The 23,555-nt window shown below is 30.8% G+C and overlaps 1 protein-coding gene and 1 non-coding gene across 2 annotated transcripts in view; both read right to left on the bottom strand.

Annotated features, from left to right (window-relative positions):
• Positions 1 to 558: 558 nt before the first annotated feature.
• The window catches only part of Smp_147860 (putative transient receptor potential channel), a gene marked incomplete at both ends in the record, with an annotated part of 61,956 nt that continues 38,959 nt past the window's right edge, over positions 559 to 23,555 (bottom strand). Inside the window, 4 exon segments of the mRNA XM_018794657.1 lie at positions 559 to 645; positions 6,652 to 6,816; positions 6,821 to 6,883; positions 23,274 to 23,548. Coding sequence (XP_018649047.1) covers positions 559 to 645; positions 6,652 to 6,816; positions 6,821 to 6,883; positions 23,274 to 23,548 — 590 coding nt within the window.
• Positions 1,322 to 1,392, bottom strand: Smp_tRNA_01004_Pseudo_TTT.1.1. Its single transcript has one exon. It is a non-coding gene (tRNA).

The raw sequence follows: 23,555 nt of genomic DNA, 5'->3' as shown, positions 1-23,555 counted from the left end.
GCGTCCTGGATTCCACTGCTAGCCACTATCCATCTTTGCTTACCATGCTTGTGAATTAAGGCTATACGCACAGTATGCACATATGCCAATTAGAGACTGACCAGTTGCAGTCCTAAACATCAATGGGAAGATTCAGACAAACAATACTAATGAGTAACTTTTGTTGCAAACTTTTTTCAGAGTGGCATACCTTCTGTCTTTGTAATGAACCTAAATTCAATGATACCAGTAACTGTGCATTTAGAAAAACTTATCTCTTAAAATAAATTTTCGTTGAAAAAGATTACTTTCTTACTTGTTTTTGTTTATTCATTACATCGGGATGGGAAAAAATTCCACTTCTGTTCATTTCTTGGATTTCGATATCCCATTCTGTTTGACTTTTTTGTTGATTTGAATGGAGATTCAATGTGTTTAACTTTGTTTGCTTGTGTCTATTATTATTATTACTGCCATTTCCTGACAATTTACAATTTCGACATTTTTTTATCAATAAGATTATAAAATGAAATATTCCACATAAGAATCTAATTACAGATTTAGGGCTTATAATTGTATTTAGCGGTGGTGGAAGCGTTGATCCTTCATCAAAATAACCGCCCATAGTTTACTTCGAGCAAATTTCCATTCTGTATCTGCATGATTCTAAAACAAAAAAATATAGACGTTCATTAATTATATGGATTTCATATATTCAAAAACTATATTTCGTTAGCATATTCACGGCTCAAGATTCAATTATCTGAGCGTTGTGGATTTGTAACAGTTAGTGACGGGTAAATTTATACTTCAAATGGCTTAAATGGCATATATCATTCCCCAATGAAATTTTTATTGCTTGAATAAATTTTTAGTACCCATTCAAATAAATGACAATAAATGTTTCCTAGTTAGGTAACATACCATATTACGGGTTTCGTAATTTACATGCAAGTTAACTTTTATTTATATAGTTCGACTAGGTTAAAGTGACTGTCTTTAGCCGTCTGATTTTTAACTGCTGTTAAATTGTCCTGGTTATGTGTAATGAAGACCTGGAAGTTGATATTAAAGCACAGAATATTCATTAATGAAGAACGATTCATAGCTTAATTACTTATTTTTGTGACCATTGCCTTAATATCGAGCTGATAATCAAGTATCGGGACAAGATTGTGTCCAATGATCATATAAATCATCAGTTATAAATCAGAAAATATCAGAGATTTGAAAATGATATTGAACGCAGTATCACACTAAAGAACGTAAAGTATTTTACATTTTGGTATAAGCAATGATTACTACAGAAAATAACTACTGTAATAATGTGAGTCATATACTGTGTACGAGTTCATGTTTGAACTTGTGACCTGTCGGTTAAAAGGCGAATGCCCTAACCGCTAAACCACCATTCCTCAAATAAATCTAACTTGTTCACTAATCACAGATTTAAATACTGTTTTCGGCCACACTATTTATGTAAGAGTTGGTGAGGCTACCTGGGTGTCCGAACTGAATTTAGGGTAGCACAATTGGAAATTATGCCTTTTTAAATGAAATTATAATGATTTATACACAAAGCCACCATTTCTCCCTAAAACTACCGTAAAAGGGAATAATAAAGAATACTAATGTATAAGTTGTTTAAATAATTTTAATCAAAACTGACGGTGATCGTGAAATGTTACTAAAATAAACAACATCGCCTTATATTCAACGACGAATATGCGTTACTTTTAAAAGTGAAACCACTGTTATGATTTATGAAATAGATCGAACAAATTTCATCCATTCAACTCTGAATTTGTGCTTAAATTTGTTAAATAAACATGCCACAAGTACGTTTTTAGGCCATATGAGAGAGTTTAAAAATTCCTGTTTGATGTCAACCAATTAAACTGTTTAGTGTAAATTATTCAGAAGGATCTATTGAAGTAGGTTGAAACAATACATACTAAATAATACAATATCTACGAGAGATTACACTTCCAGTTGACGTAACGTTTATCATTTGAATTCTCCTAAATAATATTACATAGTTCAGTACAATACATGTGTTATGACTTTATAAAGAATAGATCGTATGCTAATTCGTTATTGATTTTATGTCCGGCTTTTATAACGTGATTTATTCACCAATCGAAATACGACTTTTCCGACTTTAACACTGTGACAAATCAATGACGTCCGACCAGTATGAGTAGTCTAGCGTCCTTATTGGTCCATTGTCCGCCTAGCCCTTCCAATTGAGTCGAGGACATCAATGACGCTTCTGCTATGCGAATCATTTATTTCAAAAATACTCGGTTTATATACCAGACAGAGAGACTGACCGCATCACACCATAAAATAGAAAATAATATTTGTACAAGATCAAGCCGAATGTGACTGTGAACGTGGGATACAATAATCAATAAAATGAATATAATTTAGGGACAGTAATTCGTATGATAATAATCCATAGGTCAAAATGAAGCTTATAATAAGATGAATATAGATATACACAATCTAGTTATTCAATAGTTAAAAAACAAGAATATATATAGAATAATATTCCATTAATAGGTCCTGGGAGCGAAGAAGACCAAAGGAAGACCAAAGAACACATTACGCCGAGAAACGGAGACAGACAGGAGAAGAATGAACAACAATTAGATAGAACTAGAAAGGAAGGCCCAGGACAGAGTGGGTTGTAGAATGCTGTTCGGCGGCTTATGCTCGATTGGGAGTAACAGGAGTAAGTAAGCAAGTAATCGATCCTGGGAATTACTCGTACTTATGTCTTCATCAGGATATAACAACATGAATGTAATTCAATAGCTCAATAATTCAGTTAAAATTTGCCTACTTTAAATAATTACGTTCACTAATCTTATCTTAATCAGTTAGATTAATTATCTAAAATATAATCAAAACTATTTATATGACTCTTTATCTAAATAATCTAATTCAAATGAATCATTAAAGTTTATTTTTCAGTAAATTTAAATTTTTAACAAACAAATTTAGGCCAAAAATGATTTACCTTTAATTTAATGAGAACAACAATAGTTATTAAGAAGGAAAAATAGGAAAACTGTGATTATAATTTCTTCTGATAAATTTATTTTATTCTTATATTCCTATCCAAAATGGTAACTCTCATGGGAAACAGTGTAACCATGAAATGTGTAAATACCATAAAAGAAATACCAATTTCAAACTTAATTTGTTGTTCAATACAATTTTTTTCTCCTTTTTTTTCTTCTTATTTTTTTCTTTTTTTTGAAAATTTATTTTATTTACAATAAGAAAACAAATCTCAATGGAAAAGAATCGAAATGTTTTATTTTTCTTTCTTTCTTCTTCTCCTTATTACCTTATTTTGTTACCTTGTTCCCTTATTTTTAAAGGTTTTCTAAATTCAAAATAATGAGCAGAGAATTTTTATTTATTTATTTTTGATCTAAAATATTTTTGATTTATTGCTAGATAAGCTCAGTTTAACTGAAAAAACTTTTTATTAGTGTAGGTAATCAACAATAAATCTATAAGATTGAGTTAGAAACGTATCGGTAATCCATAATAAATCTGTACCCATTCCAACGACTTCTGTTAATTTTGGGAAGTCGGATTTATTTCTATGAATGGGGAAATAATATGACAGGATAAAAAAAGGAAAAATTACGCTTTTCACTCATTTTGGTCTTTGTATAATAAAACTTCCGTTTTTAATTCAGTGTGAATATTACTTAGTATAACATTTGCTTTATTTTCAGCGTGATATTGTTTGCAGTATAACATTGAGTTATTGTGCAATGTTTATTTAATATGATATTTTTGGCATCAGTTCAGTATGAAACTGGTAGTTTAGGGTTTTGTAGTAATTCTGTGTACTCCCCTGGTGTGAGATGATTGTAAAGCAACTATCACGTTTGATTAGAATCAATGTACAAATGAACGTATTCATCACAAATTGGTGGCCTTTTCAAACATCTGGGCTACCTGTTCCTGTCATCTAGATATTTCAACAAGTTATCTAATTTTGTTTGTTTTAATACATCATTATGGCTATTAATCGCACAACCTATTCAGGTGCGTTTCCGAGAAGTGTAAAACCTTTCGCTGTAAAGGTTACAGAAGGCCTAATCAGAGATATCGTGGTTGCTGGTAATATGCAGCGAGAAGAATGTACATTATTCAGATGTCGATTGACTGGGCTGCTAACTTCTAACTGGCGATCACTCAATATTTATCGTCAGGAAGGACGAAGAAGTGAGAAACGGAAACTTGTTGAAGTACTTTGTGCTGAGAACTCCATATTGTACCAAAAATATAATAATGAATAATGCTAATAATAATAATAAATAATAACGAAAATAATAATAATAATATCGGTCGAATTTGTTTCCTGTGTCGAATAAATTTATGTCACCAGTCTTGTGTTCATCGAATTTTGGTTTTCAGTATCAAGCATAAGTCAGTTTAGCATTCTGCAGGGAAAATTTACCTATGTAACATATATATATATATAACAACCGATTGTTAAAAGTAAGAGATTTTTAGATAAATGATCCAGTCTATCTTGATCATCTTTAGAATAAGATGTTCAGCAGCGTTCATTGGTAGGTATCTGCCAACCGGTCACAAAATAGAATGAATAGAGGACAGTTCAAGTGAGTTAACTTATATTAACAAAGGTTCTAGTGCATTTGAAATGTCTTTTTCATTTTAATAACTGGTTTTCTGGATAAGTAGGAGTGATACCGAATATCTAAAGTTAGATATTTGTAACTAATGGAATTCGTCATCCGTGAATCAGAACAACCTAAGGCCTTAACGTCCAATATGTGCTTTTGCCAGAAAGATATTGTTTTTGTGATTATTTTTGGGTAAACTTTCATTAAACGGATTTTTCTTAGTTTCCCTAAAGTTTTAATTCGTTAAATAGGTTTTATTTATGTAGACATGCAGGTAATCAGTAAAACGTTCAGTCTCATATCAGGGTTTCTTGAATGTAATCGCGTAGATATGTGTTTTGAATAATGTTTCTCTTTTTCAGCTTCTGGCCTTCATTTTTACCATTCGAACGGTCTACATATTTCGCTAGTACACTTATCACGTTTCTAGTCTCATTTTAATTGTCTGTTATTTAGAAACAATTCCTTCATCCATTGATAGACAACAAATATATGGAGAATGAAACCTAAGTTGAACAGACGTTCACTGTTAAACGTTTGATTTTTCAACTCAATAGCTTAAAACCCCGGAACACCACTCATCGTTTAATTTAGTTTACCTGTAATTAATTAAACAAAAGGTACACACAAAGAATACATATAACTATTTATAATCCTGTGAAATTTTGGACCCGTACTTTTCTCAATGTAACCGTGATAGAGTCTATTAAGTGACTGACTCGAACATCATATTTCTTCAATGTAAACCTAGTGTAACTCAGTTGCCTAGTGTGCGATTTTCGTACTAAGGTGATGTATGAAATTTTTAAGTTTCAATACCTAATTAAACGACTCTTGAACTGAAATCTAACAACCTTATCATGAGATTTTCTAGTCTTACAACAACTTGTTGATAATCCCCGTAAACTAATTCATTTTCTTACTAAATAACTACAAACAATTCAACTAAATGGTTCGTTAAACAAATAATTAAAAACTAGCTTAACATTATCACGATTGATTTTCAATCTCAGTTACCTATAAGCGAAAACATAGCAAATCATTAAATGTTTTATTTGCTACTACTCCCGGTAATATGACAGAATACACAAAGATATTCACAAGATTATTTGAAAGAATAGTCACCAACCATGTGATTTTGTGATGCTTTAATTCAAAGACTGAAAACTTTAATGATTTAAAAGTTGTTCATTATTATATTTTGGTTGTTTTGTCACTAAATAAAGACATTTCCCTCAATACATTCAATAGAATAATTATAGTTATATACTAATAAATGATCTCATTCATAAAAATTGATATGTTATCCTAGAAGATTATTATGTTCACCTAGTGTACAAAGTATTTCATCATAAGAAATGAATCTTCATCAGATAGTGAAATGTGTAAGTGAATAGTCATATTATAAACATAGATGGATAGTGTCTAGCAATGGAATCCAGGACGCTCATTTCGTCCCATTCGGGACTTGTCAGCTGGATGTACTACATCTAAGAGTTGATGTTCACTCTAGGACTCGTGGCTCGGGACTCAGTAGCTGAGCGGATAACGTGATGGCGTTTGAAGCGAAAGGTACTGGATTCGAGTTCCAGAGTGAACATCAACTCTGAGATGTCGGTGCATCCAGTCGACGAGTTGCGAATAGGACGAAACGCGCGTCCTAGATTCCACTGCTAGCCGTTATCCATCTTGGCTTATGGTGCTTGTGAATTAAAGCAATATCGAGGCAATACGCACAGTATGCACATATGGCAATAAGAGACTGACCAATCACAGACCTAAACATCAATAGGAAGATTCAAACAAACAATACTACGTGAATTTTAATAGTCAGATTGTTTTAAACAATATTATGGTATTATGTATTTGGCACAATGTTCGGACATTAAAAGTTCCTACTTTAAAGCATAATTTTAAAAAAAATAGTTAAAATGAAAGCGTTACAGTTTTATAATGTTTTTTTTCAAATTTTATACTCTGTATGTGTACATACCTGTATAGTTTGAAATGAATTGGACATCATAGCAATTAACATATTTACTAAAACTATAATTGCCATTGCATGATAAATTAATAGTAGGATTTCACCGACAACCATTGTATTTCTAGCTGATTCCATACGTTCACGTTCACCGCTGGTTTTATTTACAAATGTCACTTCAAAATTTCCCGATTGACTGCTTCCAAATAAGTGCCAAAATAATGTACGATATGAACTGACAAGTCTGTAATGAACATAGATATAAATAGAGACATATAATAATAATAATAATGATCAATTTTTTTTCCAAGTTTTATAACAAAAAGAAGCATGTGTAAGCATACTTATTTCCTATTCTACACTTAACTATTAAAGCTCATTATTGATCTCATTTACTAGTTTGATATAAATATATTTCTATGTTTATTACTGTTGAATCTTCTTGTCTATGTCTAACTTATTTTTTTTTAAAATTTAATAAATGACTACTATAAAATCAGCTGATAGACTTTTAAATGTCTTATTGTCAAGGCAACAACAATTATGCGTAGTTTGCCGCCAAAAATATGAAAAGTGGAAAATAACAAAGACAAATTATTATTATTATTTTCAATAAGACTGAATCAACATCGGCTGTAAAATGTCTTTACTAAATAGGTGGTTAGGTAAATCCTGCGTTGTTTTTGTATACCATAGTATGTTGAACAAATGTATTTAGACATTTATTCAAAGTTCTTTTTAATAAGTTATAGTAATTTTTTTAATATTAACCTAAACAAAACATGATTGTGATTGTCCAGTATAGAAAAACATTCCATATTCTAGACATAGTTCAATTATTGATTAAGCTAATTGAGATTATTTGATATTGTAAATTGTGAAAATCTTATGAGTGAATATTTCCAACTTTCTCATTCAATTGCGTTGTAAAAAAAGCATTTAAGATTTCTTATATTAAAACCGTTAGGTTACTTTTAATTGACGTATTTAGTGATATTTACTATTGTGGTGTTTTATGATTTTCTGTTCTCATCTAAAAGTGATGTTACCTAGAAAAGTTATATTGTCTTAGTTTTAAGATCTGTTTTAAAATAAGCATCACACATGTGAAAGAAACTGGTATATAAAGATCAAGCAAATACAATACTACAGCTGAATCATTAGATAAGTATTCTTTGGTATATGCTTACAAATTTAAACAGTTTGGGCAGTAGCAAATCCTTCAACGTTATTAATGTTCCCATGAGAGAGATACAGATTCTTGAATAAATTACATATACTTTCCCGGATTCACAGTATACGGAAATTCGCAACTTGAAAAAGAAACGATTATTCTTATTTTGTTTTACAGGTAATGTAAACTTGTGAATAAATTTGTATTTAAACTGTACAAGACCTTCATAGAACCCAAATAAATAATTAATTTCACTAGGCTCATTATCGGCTAGATATAAATTGAATTCCCTGAATTACTAATTTGAGAATCATTACCTGTGGTGGAATGAATTCAATCAGAAGAAAAATATTAATTTTATTATCATATTTACAATGAATTACTCTGAAGAAATCATTCAAGCATTAAGAATTGTGATGAAGTATTTCAATCAATTTCTAAGCTTTTCTTTTTTCAACTAATAAAAAAAAACTCATTTTGATGGTTATACAGAATAGAATACAGTGATGAAACAGCTATGACTTCTTTTGAATTCGTTTTTAAAATTAACCTTTTTTGAGCTGACAAAGATGAAAATATATTTTCCCTAATTTAGTCTTTAGGTTTATTTATTTCTTCCAGGTTTTCCTTGATGGTTTAGCTTCAATTGACTCACGCTTTCAACTATGAAAACACTGAAATCTCCACAGTAACTCCTTGTGATTATTTATTTCTATCAAAATTCAAAGAATAGTAACCCATAAGATAATGATACCATAGAATAATTTTAGATAAATTATTTTCTTAAACACAAACCGAATTTCCAGTTCCTAGTGTCCTCACAAAGTATTTTTTATAATACAGAGGTCTGAATCTAATAAAATGTGTATAATATTCTGTCCAAGTGTGGTGTGGGCTACTTATATTCACATAAGTAGTATATGGCGATGGTCAGGCATAGAATGTATTTTTGCAGAAGACCGATAAGGAAAGAACTGAAATGAAGCGCAATTGGTAGGAAAATGCATAAACAATGAAATTAGAGAAGATGGACAGATATTTACGGAAGGAGCAGTGAAGATTGAGACAATCGATGGTTATTTTTTAAATTAACTGTTTGCTGTATGGTTATCAGATTTTAGTGAGATAGTCTGTAATTTGTGATTAAATGCATTCCATTGTCCCTACCCGTGTTCTTGTTCACTACGGAAGTACTTCTCCTGTCTAATTTCCTTCTTATTGAACCATATACCTCTTTTATTATCATGTCCGACTTACCTTCTTCTTATACTAAATTGGACATATGAAAACAGTAGATTAGATTCGATTTACTTAAAATTCATACTTTTAACAGGAATATTTTCATTCGGAAAGATCACAAGTTGAAATCTAAAAACAGTGTAACTACTTAGGATTGGCCATCAATTAAACAGTTGTACATTAGTACAAAACGATTAAGAAAAAATAGCTTGAATCTAGAAAAACTCTAATTTCTCTTCTTAATTTTGTAGAAAGATTAACATAAGTTCAGATATTCACAGTGGTGTTCACTGCAATATTATCTAGTGAAAATAAACAGTAGAATTTACTATTTCATGCGTATTTTACTGAATAATAGAATTTGAAAACAGCTCTCTGTAACTCTTTATAGTAAAAGATAAAGCAGTTCAAGCCATTTACAATGTTTATAGTCCTTATTTGAAAGTAGCTGATCTCTACAAAAAAATAATTTTCACAGTTGAAATTACTAATCAATTTAAGTCAGACCACCAATGAAAACCTAGGAGCACTAAACAACCGTTTCGTTCCCGTATGGGAATCTTCAGCGGGACCCGAACCCATGACCTTCAGTATCATGCGAAAACGCTCAACCTCTAAACCACTGAACTGGTATTTAACGGTGTTAATGTCTAGTTTCAATCAATCCATGATCTTGCGCGACCCTTCATCTGTTGCCTATGGTAGATAACTGTCTCATACTCGACACGGCCATCCAGTGCTTTTAGGCTTCCAGTGATGGTCTAGCTTAGATCTACTCATGATTTCAACTGTGGAACTACTGAAATCTCCGAGAATCCCCATTTTGATGAACAATTAACTAACAGTCAAATTTAAATCTGTTTGTATTGATAGATGTAATAACTGCTGATAGACTTAAAATAAATGTTTTTTTAAACGATAATTAAGATTAACTTTTTAATACACAACCATCTCTAACAAAATAATTAATTCATTGATTTGAATCATTTCTTAACTTTTGAATAGTACTTCTCTTTTTACGTTACATTATAGAATATGATTAAACGCGATTGATTAAATTATTCATTATTATCGTCATTACCATCACCATTATTATTATTATTACTATTATTGTTATAAGTTAGAGGCATAATTAAATTTTTCATTTCTTTTCAGTTTTATTCAACCATTGGATACTTTTGTTTTTAAATTCATTGATTCTGGTTCTTGATAATGTTCAATGATCAATTGAAGAAAGCGCAACAAATTCTTGATATTTTGCCAGACATTCTAGTATTGCTTGATTTTAATATGAAATTCATAAGAGAACTAAACGTATAAAATAAATATTTTTTTATGTTGCCGATGTTTTCCTGATTAAAAATAACATTGTATTAGTTGAATTCATGAGTTGATTTAAGCTAGACCACCATTGGAAACCTAAAAGAATTGAATGGTCGTTTCGTCCTAGTATAGGACACCTCAGCAGTGCACATTCACGGATTGGTTGAAGTTAGACATTAACAACGTTGGATGCCAGTTCAATGGTCTAGAGTTTGAGCGTTATCGCTTTAGGTTTAGGGTCCCGTGTTCGAATCCCGAGTTCAAGATCGTGGATGAGCATTGCTGAGGACCTTCATACTAGGACGAAATGACCGTCCAATGCTTCCAGGTTTTCAATGGTCGTCTAGCTCAGAGTGACACATGAATTCAACCATTAAAATTAACACATTCCTCATTCTGATAAAAGTGACATCAAAGGAGTCATTATTTTAATCTTTGCATTTATCACTGTCAAATTTTTTATAACTAACATTTTCAGATGTATTTATTAGTTAAAGAGAGACTGGATTATGTAGCCGTTATATCTGCAGAAAGTTTACATAATCAAGGTAATATTCCAGATTTCATAGTTTTTGTTTAATTCAGTAGAAATAAAACTTTATAAGGGGCTGTGAAACAGAATTAACCGGATCTGTACGTGGAAAATAATATTAAAAATGAAATGGATTTGTCAAATGAAACATTAGTGCAGAAAAGACACCTCAAATGATTGTTTGATCTGTATAAAATTCTTGAATTTTCAACGAAGTAAATGTCTACATAACCACACTAGTCTGATGTTATTCAAATAGTTTTTATGTTGAAATAAAGGCTTAAAACGGAGATAAAGTGATTTTATTACACACCTAAAATCGCCATAATTCTAAGAACAAAATCGTGCTATGTCAAAAACCGAACCATCCCATGAACTATTGAGTCCAATTTCATCATATTTGTCAAATTAAATATGTGTTTGGAAGTACACAAAAAGAGTGGAACGATCGCATGCCACCAAAGATTGTTGCACAAAAATCGAAATGGTTACAGAAGCAAACATAGCCCATCGATTCCGTTTGAGCAAGTTTTCTTTATTATCAGAATTACAGGAGAAAGTAAAAATAAGATTGGTTTGTAAATATTCTTTTGGTAGTTTATAGATTTGTTACTTATGAACTTAAAAGTGTCTTATATCCATTCTTTTAGATTGTCGAATATACTGCTTACATTCAAAGCAAGATGTTTTGTTAAGACTACCAGATTCTCATAGTAAGCGTTCTATGCTAAACACATCAAATATTAGTGGTATGTTACACAATTCAGAGGCTAAAAATGAACACACGTTTAAAGACTTTAAAAGACACATTCTTAGACTGAATTTGATACTGATACCATGATAGTTTTCATGTTCAGTCCTCATACTCATTTTATTTCAGACAGAAACTGGTATTTGTGTGGTAGATTATTTTTTGTTTCTGGTGAGCCAATACACTTTCAATGAGATTTAACGTAGCTTATTGCAACTTAGGCGAATAGGGTAATGTTTAGTTTTGTCTAATATTTTTCCCTAATGAAGTTTCACTGCCATTTTAGAAATCTGCCTAGTTCCTCTACAACCACATGGACCTTGTTTTCTATACAACTAAGCATTTAAATTTGATTGCAGACTAAATAAAGTGTTAAAAACGTGAATAAAAAGATCCTATTTTAAGAGTTTGCTACTTGATAGACTATGTACCGCAATTATTACATATTTTCAGTATCCTTATGTTAGCCAGAATAAAGGTTTTACTCTAACCTTAAAGGTGTCTTGATGGAGAAACTCTGGAAGAGGTGGGATCTTTCACGTACCTGGACAGCATCATCGATGAACAAGGTAAATAGGATGAAAATGTGGATGCAAGGATTGGCAAAGCAGAAGCTGCATTCCTATAATTGAAGTACATATAGAACTCAAAACAACTGTCTGCAAGCCAACATCTAAGTCACAATCTTCAATACGAACTTCAAGACACTTCTACTGTATGGAGCTGAAACTTGGAGAACTATTACAGCCGTCATCAAATCTGTATTAGTATATGTAATCACTTGTTTACACAAGATATTCAATGTCCGTTGACCGGATACTTTCAGCAAAGACATACTCTGACAGAGATCAAGCCGACTTCCAGATGAAGAGGAAATCAGGAAAAGACACTGGGTGTGGATGGAACATACATTGTGGAAATCATCAAACTGCATCACGAAGGAAGAGATAACTTGGAATGCTAAAGGAGAGCGGGAAAGAGGAAGGCCGAATAACCCGATGCGCCTGGGATCGAAAGTAGACATTAAAAGAATGAATGGCAGCTGGGAAAAATGGTAAGCATTGTCCGATACAGATTTTGATGGAGAGTGCTAGTGGGTGGCCTTTGCACCTCCATCAGGGGTAACATTCGTAAGTTAATAAGTAGGCTAAAAGTGTCTCTTAATTGGCTCAGCTGATATTCTAGAAAAATTTATATTGAGAGAACTCATAAAAAAACATCAGAATATTTAAAAGTACTATTTGGGATAAAGATGTAAATATTATATAAACGGTTTTAAAAGACCGTACTTTTTATGAATGTTAGGGATATGGGATCAAAATAAAGATGGCTATGAGTTCAGTACTATCAACAGTACAGCATACTTTAAAATGTTTTTATTCTTATTTCAAACCTTACAAAAGCAGTTTCAGTAAAAATCGTTTGGACAACATCCTAAGTACAGAAGGACTGTGTAGAGAAATGAGATTTACCATGGTTTTTACTCTTTGTATATTACTTTTAACCTTCTCAACTAGATTTCCATCCATTCTAGTTGTAAAAATTTTCTATCTAAATATTGTATAACTGTTGAGGAGTCCCACAATAGGACGAAACGGCCGTCCAGTGTTTCTAGGTTTTTCACGGTGGTTCAGCTTCAATTGACTCATCATCTCAACTATATAAAACTCTCTTTGAAGTCAAAACGATTCAATAGATGTGGTTAATCTGAAAGCTAAAGCACATTCAATTCATTTATAAAGGCTAATATGAATTATTTCTTAACTCAAATTAAGTTTTCTCCCTATTTAACCAAATATAGTAATAGCCATTAACATTATTGTAAGTATTATTATTAGTATTTACTTAACTTATTACTTATTTGTAAACATTTACTACAGTTGTATTATACTCAACTGCTATAATATTTTATGTTAGATAAGTAATTTTGAGCATTTAAAATGATATATTACATAAAGTATATTCAATTATCAGAATGAATTATACTGATAAGCTTTGGTAAAGTATTCAATACAAATTTAATTGATGATAAGTCTTGTTAATTGAACGCTAGTCTCGTAAACCCCAAGTTAAATTTACACATCAACTTGAACACAAGAGAAAAGGCGTAAAATATGCGATAAGCACTTTACTCCAAAGGTTCATTTATGTACAGTAAATATAGGACTTTTATATTATTTTAGAAGTCCTTGGGTTTTCCCGAAAATTCTAGAATACTATTAAACATAGTAGCAGTGTAGTAATCAGTCAATCAGAAACTCTAAATGTGACTTTTCACTTTCGTGATGTTTCTAGCAAAACTTCCAGTCCAACGCTGATTGTATAAAATGCTTCTTAATGTTTCCTGAGCCTTTCTTGTCTATTGCGAGAAATTTTCAGGATCTCCCAAACAATTGAAAAAAAAGATTTTATCAACAAAACTATTACTCTTTTATAAAACAATCTCATTTCAATGTTGTTATGTTTTTATTTGATTAGAATTTTTTAAAAATCACTCTTATAGGAGAGCACATGAATGTATACCTTTATCTAACATGTCAATGAACTTCAGTTGCGTTTACATAAAATGTTATCTTTTTTTGGTTGTTGTTGTTGTTACTAGTACAGATTTCAAATAAACACTTAAAAAGCTCCGTCTTATTCAAAATGAGATATTATGATCTCGAAATTCTCAGCAAGAAACTATTTCGTTTTCTAACCTCGATAGCTAGATATCGGTATGTAAACACTGTAAGAAAGTAAATCATTACAATAAGAATGTATTTGTAAAACAAATCATTTATCAATAAAAACTTACGAACTAAATGCACGTGGTCTATTATCTTCTTCGTTTGAAAGATAATAATAATACAATTGATGAAGACCACAAGCAAAGGAGGAAATTACCAGCAGAAATATGAAAATGAATTTTGTAATATCAATTAACATATTTCCAAGTGAAATTTGCAATGGTCCAAGGTGTTCATTAATCTGAAAATTATGGAAATATATTGTCTGTTTTATTAGTTCTTGTAAACACAAATGTATAGGTAGAAATCAAAACTAAAAATTAGACATAAAAATAAATCAAGTCCTTTTAAAACTATACTCTCATCAAACTCTGTAACGACTAATAACATTCCCTTCTTGCATGTGATATTATGAAATGATTTTAGTTAGACAATCAAAGAAAAACAACACGCACTACACATCTGTTCTGTTTGAATATCGAATTCCTCATAAGTGCTTGGTTACCATCCCAATGAGTATCAAACCCAAAACTGTATGACCTCCGATCCCCTACTCTACAATTTATAGACCTAGAACTAAACAATTATCCAGAGTTTCCTGGTTTTATGTACCTGACTTAGATGTGCACCATTGGTTTGGAATCAGGGTTTTCCAACTCTCCTCACAACACCCTGTAACAATATTCTTCCACATCATCATCAAGAGCATGTTTTGAAGTGTAAAGTTTGTTCGCATCTTTTCAAGTGTCGTACAGTTTAATTTCTCAAAGTTAATCTTATATATGGTTATAACTGTTTCCTTTTGATGGAGTTTTGTTCTCTGAGCTGGATGGTTTGGTCGTGGAGCTTTCATCGTCCTTCTGAACGACATCATCAGCACAAGCTTCGCGTTTTATTTGATATAATTTTCTTTAAATTGCATTTTAAACAAGTAAGGGTACCATCGTTTATTCGATTTTTTTTCAGTTATTATAAAAAATTTATTTGAAGTATTTACTGTCTGGCAATTTCTTTCTCATTTTCTCATTTATTGAGTCCATTCAAATGTATGATAATTTACTCAAGAAAATAGCCCGATAATTAGATCTTCATTTTATGATCTCGTAATTAATTTACAAAGTACCTCATTCGTCAATCCTTTAATTAGAGAAAGAATTTCACTTATCTAACCAGTGGAATAGCCAACTATACCATTAACATCAAATTAATTGGTCAATACCAAAAGCAAATAAATATAAAACATTACGTCCCGCACAATAAATCATTATTTTCCTCATGAAGACTGTTTTATGATAATAGTGTAGTTTATGCTACTTATGTCGACAGTTGTAAGTAGTATTTAATACTAGTCGAAAAAGGAATGCCTAGCAGCAAAATGTTAGGAAGATGGAAAAGAAGATAACGGAAACAAAGAATAATTGATATGAAAATGAAGGAACGAAAATGTATGGGATAATTGATGAAAATCTTGCAAATGAAGTATTGAACATATAGTGTTCACATTTTAACGAATAACTCTGTAATTTTATATTTAAATGTATTCGGTTATTCCCGCCTGTGTTCTTAAAAGATAACGGAGCAGAATTAATTGTATGACTGATCCAATCAGTTGTTTTACTTCGTTGATTAAGATGATTTTTGCAAACTAAGCGGTATAATCAATTTGCTGTCTGTATTTTACAACACTTTCACAATATAAATTATGAAAATTTATACTTTACATGTAATACGACTTTAACAAAATTTTGAGATGTATTTTCCAGTAAATCAAAACAGTAAGTTATCTTATAGAGTTGAGATCATGAGTCAATTGAAGCTAGACCACCATGGAAAATCTGGAAGTAAGTTATCTATTGCAATGAATGAAATTCTAAATCTAAGCCAATAAATTTGTATTTTCTGTTTTAAAATCATGATAGATAATATAGTGAACGGGAACACAAGTGGGTACAATCGAATGCATTTGAACACAAAATTACAAAACATTTTAGTAAAATCTGTAAACCATACAGTAAATACTTCATCTGAAAAATTTCAGCCAACCGTCTCAGACTTCTTTGTTCTTTCGTTTCCTCACCAATCGTTCTCTGTTCTCGTCCTCTTTCTTTGATCTTCTTAACCTTCTGCCACAGGTATTTCACTTTCGATTAATGGTACATACTACTTATATCTATCGACATCAGTAACACACACCACAATAATGTGAACTCATTTAATTAGTTAGTTTTGGTTAAATCAAGGTTAAATGTGTGACAGAATTGACAGTTTAGCTTTTTAAATTAGATACATTTACTTAGATTATTAGATTCATTTTCAAAAAATATAGATCATTTTTAACAATTATAGATAATTTTCAATAGTACAAATCCTTCTATGTATTTCATAGAGCTTAAATATCTGGACGAAAGCGTCAGATGCTTTACACATCATCATGAAGAATTCTAATCATTTAGTTTAATTTTATATTCAGTAGAATGTTAATGAAACTGAGAATTTATTCGATAATATAATAAAGAAATAATAGAACAACCAAAGTCCTACCTATTATATAGTATATTATTTGATCTTAAGAAAAGGACTTGCCCAAGCTTTTGTCGTACACAGTAAGCATAGAATACCCTATAATGCAGTCTATTCAGGCAATGTTCAGTTGTAATTACTAACTGAAACGATAGAGTCATACATATTCTATAGTTCATACCCGGACAAATGTTCACAATATGTGTGATAGAAGTAGCACAAACATAAATCTTTACCATTTTACACAGACTGTTTTTTTAGGAATAAATACGACGAGTACTATTTGTAACAGAAGATAATTCAGTTAGGTACTATGTCATCATTTTCTTTGAATATTATCCTTTGCATTGTAAGTAACTTGAAATGTTAACCCCAATAATGTGGTAAATAGATTTCCAAATAATTCATTCAACATGTAACGCATAAAATATGAACAATTCAGATTAACTCAAACCGACTGTAATAAAAACTGAATAAGTTAAATATGGAATAAGTAAACTGGACCTCCAATATATTAGTTACACTAGTTGAAAATCTTTTAATTATTGGGAGAACTATCTAACTATTAACAATATAATAATGAGATTAAGTTTTTCAAATCTAAATTAGATTACAACAACAACAAATTCAATGAAAGAAGAAAAACTATTGAAAATAAAATTTTTCTTGATATCGGAAGGCGTTTTGTGGATATTATAATAATTTTAATAGTTGAGATCGTGAGTCGATTGAAGCATACTGCTGAAGAGTCTCACAATGGGAAAAAAAGCTGTCCAATGCTTCCAGGTTTTCTATGGTGGTCTAGCTTCAATTGATTCTTGATCTCAACCATTAAAAGTTTTGTATTAATTATTTAAATGTTCATTATATTCAATACAACCGATAAATACCTATTGTTAATTTTGTTTGATTTTTTTTCACTGGATTTTCAATTTTTTTTTAAAACTTAAATTATAAACAACTTGTTTACTTTTGCAAGAAATAATTATTTTCAGAAGGAGTTATTGTGGAGATTATAGTAATTCTATAGTTAAAATCATGAGTTAATTGAAGCTAGACCACCAGTAGAGTTCAGCCAGGTCTGTTGTGAGATATCAACTCACTGAAGACAGTGGTGATGGTTGCTCAATTTCATGAATCGGTTGAATTAAGACATTAACACCATTGGATGCTTGCTCAGTGGTTCTCGAGGTTAAGCGCTCGCGCGCGAGACTGATAGGTTCTGGGTTTGAATCTCGTGAGGCATCATCGTAGATGCGTACTGCTGAGGAGTTCCACAATAGGACAAAACAGCCGTCCAGTGCTTACAGGTTTTCCATGGTGGTCTAGCTTCAATTGACTCATGGTTTCAACTATAAAAATAATTATTTGCTTTAAAACAATTTATAGGATATTTATTATAAATTATAGAGATTTAACTTGTTTTCTATGAAAAAAGTTTGTATGCATATTTGTTTTTAAAGAAAAAGAAAAAATAGAATTCGAACGCAAACATAATATTAACTGTCTTAAGTTACAAATTCCCCAACTTCCCGCCATAAATATTCAATCTTAAATGAAATTCGATCTTAGTTGAATGAAAAGAAAATAAGAAATGATAAAGTGATTCACATTAGGGTTTCATTCTAAATTCTCAAAACTTGGTAAGTGTAAAATAAGTTATAATGGAGGATACTTGTGTTATTGTGTATATACATTCAATACCCTGAAATGATATGATTGGTATTGCTAGTGAGGAGGACCTTCAATGACATGTCTCAAAATTGCTTGCGATGACGAAGCTGCATCCACTCTTTGTGTTCTGCCAAATTCTAATCTTCTGAATTCTTCATGTCCCTATCCTTTTTCTCTTCCCAAATTTATTTCACTGGATTATACTCCTTGAATAACATCTTCAAACCCTAATCTTTCCGATTACTGCTTATACTCTTACTACCTCTACCACTTTAGGATTTGAACTAACAATCTGCATCACTGTGCTAATGTGGTATGGCAATTCGAACTGATATACGTACGTGCGAAGTTCTACGTTGTGACTGGTTGACTGATTGCCAGTGAGGAGTATTAATTAAAGGTACAAAAACTCTAATGACAGGAAAATAAAAAATACTTGATAACTGGTTAGCGAAGAGATTTTTTTTACAAACCGAAACTGCAAATTATATACAAAATATTTGGTGGATAAACAAAGATTAAAAAATTCACCTTAAAAACCTAAGTGATTTCAATAATCAAATTGTCTAACCTATAAGCCATCCAGAGAACCTTAGACCTAATTATGAGTTAAAATTCTCAAGATGTAAATCAAAAAGCTTCAAATAACTGCCTAGTTCAAGTGTTAACATTGAATACAACAGAAAACTGGACCTAATACCATTTTGACTTATGCTGAACAATGCTGAGGAGCTTCATGTTTCTTCATTTTTCTTAGTTTTGTGGTGAAGCTATCTTTTCAGTGTCAATACTATTGCATTAAAGTTAGATTTAAAGTAATTACCTTTTTATTATGAGTAAAATCCTTTCAATCTCATAAAATTCTTAAGGATTAACATTTCGAATCTCTTTCTTAACTGTTTCGTTTTAATAACTTTGTTTATGAGATTAATTTTATTTGTGCACAGTCTCTTCATATTAACCAGTTTTTCTAGGTATATTTCATTTTTAACAATTGGGAAAAGAATCTATATTTATCATATTTAAAACTTTAGACCGAAATGAATAACTGCTTCTGATATGTCTGTCCATAAGTTTTGTTTTGGGCATTATACACTATTTGTATATCACTGTAAACAGTGAAGATGGTCATTACTGAATTCTATAGTTCTTATACTGAAAGAAGATTGGAAGATGCATGTCTTTCTCCACATTTTCGGTAAGACATTAGTTGAGAAGGATCTGTTAAAGATATTCGTTAATGGATAACATAAAACATCAGCACATTTTTTAAAAAGGAGGTTCGGGATACCATTAGGTCCTAAACATTGAAATGAATTAAGTGACTGGAGACATTTTCGGACATCATTTTCAGTGAAACTGGGAACACAATTATTCTTCAAACCCTTGGATATAGGGAGCATGATGTCAGATGACTGACGTACAAAGGACTTATTTAAGTCACAAACATTCAGCTGGTTATCGCTTCTGGTCTGCCTGTCCCCTGTAATTTCTTTAAAAAGTTTCCACATATTTGGAGAGCTTTTACAAGATAGGAGTTTTTGAGTAAACACAGAGTTGAGACGTCTAACCTCTAGGTTTGTTTGACCATTTAACTTACGAACTTCAATAGCGTTTTTCTCCTTGTACATCCCTTCTTTTACCCTCCGTAGTCGTTTTAGTTGTGGAGATGTAAGTCGATCAAAACTTAAAAAGAAGGTTTTGGTAGGACAGCAAATATCAAAACAGAATTTAAGATAACAGGTGATAACATCAGTGGTGTTTTCTAGTGAGTCATCTGTAAATAATTCCCAGTTGGTCGTACGAAACATGTTTTTTAGATTTTGTAAATTTTCTTCTGAGTAATTCCTGTATATTACTTTTTTGGTATGGTGTATGTGTGTACTCTTTCCATGTTTACCATATACTTTAGGTAGAACACGAATTATACAGTGATCCGAGCTGGACAATGGAACACGTTTGCGAGTCACATATGTACCCACATCATTAATGAAAACGAAGTCTAGATGAGAAAATCATCAACATATCAAAATTATATAACCATGAAAAAATTCGTTATTATTTTTTAGAAACACTTTAGTGAGTTTAGGATGCAAAACTTTAAAGTAAATTATCGGCTATTTAACTCGGATCGTTAATTAAGGTGTAAGGGTTTGTTTCTTTAAAAAAAAAAGGCAACAACCTGTTTATTCATGATGACAATTTAAAGAGTAAGTAACAGAGTCATTATTATTCTGCAAGAAAAATGAAATTGTAATTCAACTTTTTTTGTTTTTTTTTTGTTTCCATAAAACAATTCATTGAATTCGATTTGAGTAATTTCTCACTTCTTTTTAGTAGTTTTCTAATTATTTAATAAAGTTGAAATTAAACAATCAAAAACGAATTGATTTTAACCTAATCTCTTTGATATTATGTTTCCCTTTTGTTTTTCCGGTTTGTCGATTTTTAATTTACATTTAAAAGAAAAAAAGTTTTTTTTTGTTTTACTGAAGAGAATCATTTACATTTTTAAGATGTGCTACTCAGTTTATTATAAAAAAGAGAAAGAGACTACTTTGTTGTTAGATGACTTTGAAGATGTACATTTTATTTTTTTGTTGTTTTTGCATAGGGAAAACGTTTCGCATAATAGAAAGAAAACATTTTTTTTGTATGATCGAATGAAGAAATTAGGAGAGCTGTAATAAAATGTTTTGGAATTTGCATTTTTATATTGTGTCTCAGTTTCAATGTAAATTTTCGTAATTTTTTTTGTTTTTCTTCTTAGTAAATAATGTAGAAATTAGATGCAATTTAAATGAGGCCAAAACAATTAGATTTGAGAAAATAAAATATTTATGCAAAATAGTATCTATACTGAAATGGTGAGGAAGATTTGTAGCTCAGGTGGATGATTTTGATGGAGTTTCGTTCTCTGAGCTGGATGGTTTGGTCGTGGAGTATCTATACTGATATATAAGTACATTCTATGTAATAAGCACCAAACAGGGGAAATGTTGTTATATTGTTTAAATGTAAATTACATATTAAGGAGAATCTCTGTCTTATTGTGTTCTCTAATAAAGTTTTAGTTGGAAGTATTTTATTGATGATTACTTTGTTTTTGACTAATTTCAAACTTATCTATCATTGGTCATATATGAATTCTTCATTGAAAAGATGATTTACCCTTAATCGAAATGTAATTGAAGTGTATATGTCCAGTACACAGGTACTATTCAAGTTTCTGGTGTGGTTAAATGGAAATAATACCCATATCATCATACTCGGTAAATTCTAACACATTCTAATCACATTCATCTGCAATGTGGTTCAAAAATATGTTAGTACCATCTATAGTTATAACTGTTTTTTTAAATTCTCTCAGAAGATTCAGGTTTCTATTAAATATAAGATTAGTTTACGGTTCATGAATTTGAGGTGAGGTCAATAGGATAAAACACCCAACTTATGGCGGTCTGTTTGAATATCTGGGCTACCTGTTTCTGCCCTCTAGATGTCTCAACAAGTTTTCTGTTTTTGCTTGTTTTAAGAAATCATTATGTTTATTAATCTTACAACCTATTAAGCTGCGTTTCTGAAAAGTTTACAACTTTCTGCTGTACAAGTTACAGAAAAGCCTAATCAGAAACATCTTAATTGCTGGCAATATGCAGCAAAAAGAATGTACATGATTCAGATGTCGGTTTATTAGATTGCTAACTTCTAACTGGCGACCACTTAATATTCATCGTCAAGATCGAACAAAAAGTAAAAAATGGAAACTTGTTGAAATACTTTATGCTGTGAATTCTATATTATACGAAAAATATAATATTGAATGAAGCTAACAATAATAATAATAACATTTTATTATTCAATGAGAATTCCGAGTCCTGCTTCATTTTCTGCATATTAAGGATCTCAATACAAATCAAAATTCAGGTAAAAAAAGAAGAAATATTACCGAAGTCAACTTTTGATTGATTTTATCCTGAGTTTTAGACCACTAAGTTGTTTCACTCACTTCACAATGCGATAATATATGAAGACATTGTGACTAGATCTTATTTTTTTGAGCAGTCTTAAATATATGAAATTTTATCATCCACTCAAGATGTTAGTTGTATGGTATACAAAAAAAATCAACTTACAAATTATCTACCAGATGGTTATAGTAGATGCATTGGTAATACTTTCTTCAAAAAATTAATCTTAATTAATATTTAATTAAATAAGGAAAAATAAATCTTTTTTTAACTAAGATATCTTGGTTGATAATCAATAACTAACATTAGATTCACTTGGTATTGTTTGTTCGGATCTTCCCATTGATGTTTAGGACTGCAACCGATCAGTCTCTTATAGTTATGTGTGCATACTGTGCGTATCGCCTCGATATAGCCTTAATTCACAAACATTATAAGCAAAGATGGACGAAATGTGCGTCCTGGATTCCACTGCTAGCCACTGTTCATCTTCGTTTATGATAACTAACATTGTTAAAAACAAAAGATACTACTATTAGGTATAAACAGTTCATTCATCAACTCTTTGTTGATTAACCCTTACTGAAATGAAAGAATTTAATATGTTATCTTTTATGCTGTTACTATTTTCTTACATATTAAACAGACCCAATTTAAGTACTATATATGTTTAGTAAAATTAATTTAAACACTGAACTTTAAACATAATAAATAATCTTACTTGAAATAGAAATATAATTCTTGCAAAACTAAATATATGTGCAATAGAAAACAGTGCTTCACTAAGTAATGTTGGATCTGTTTCAGGCCACTGATTACGTGGTAATGGTTCTGTTCCATATTGATTAGTTTTGCGTAATATGACTGCAACAACACGAAGTGCAACAGTAGTCAAATAAAGTCCAAGCATCAAGAAATCTAACCAATTCCACCATTGACGAACATAAGCTTTAAGACCTTCTTCCCATATTTGTTTCATTTCACTCCATACAAATCCTTGTAA

This window comes from Schistosoma mansoni, chromosome 1 (genome assembly GCF_000237925.1).
Source record: "Schistosoma mansoni strain Puerto Rico chromosome 1, complete genome".
In the NCBI taxonomy this organism is placed as follows: Eukaryota; Metazoa; Platyhelminthes; class Trematoda; order Strigeidida; family Schistosomatidae; genus Schistosoma; species Schistosoma mansoni.
Note: the sequence above shows the minus strand (reverse complement) of the source record. Positions and strands in the feature narration are given on the sequence as shown.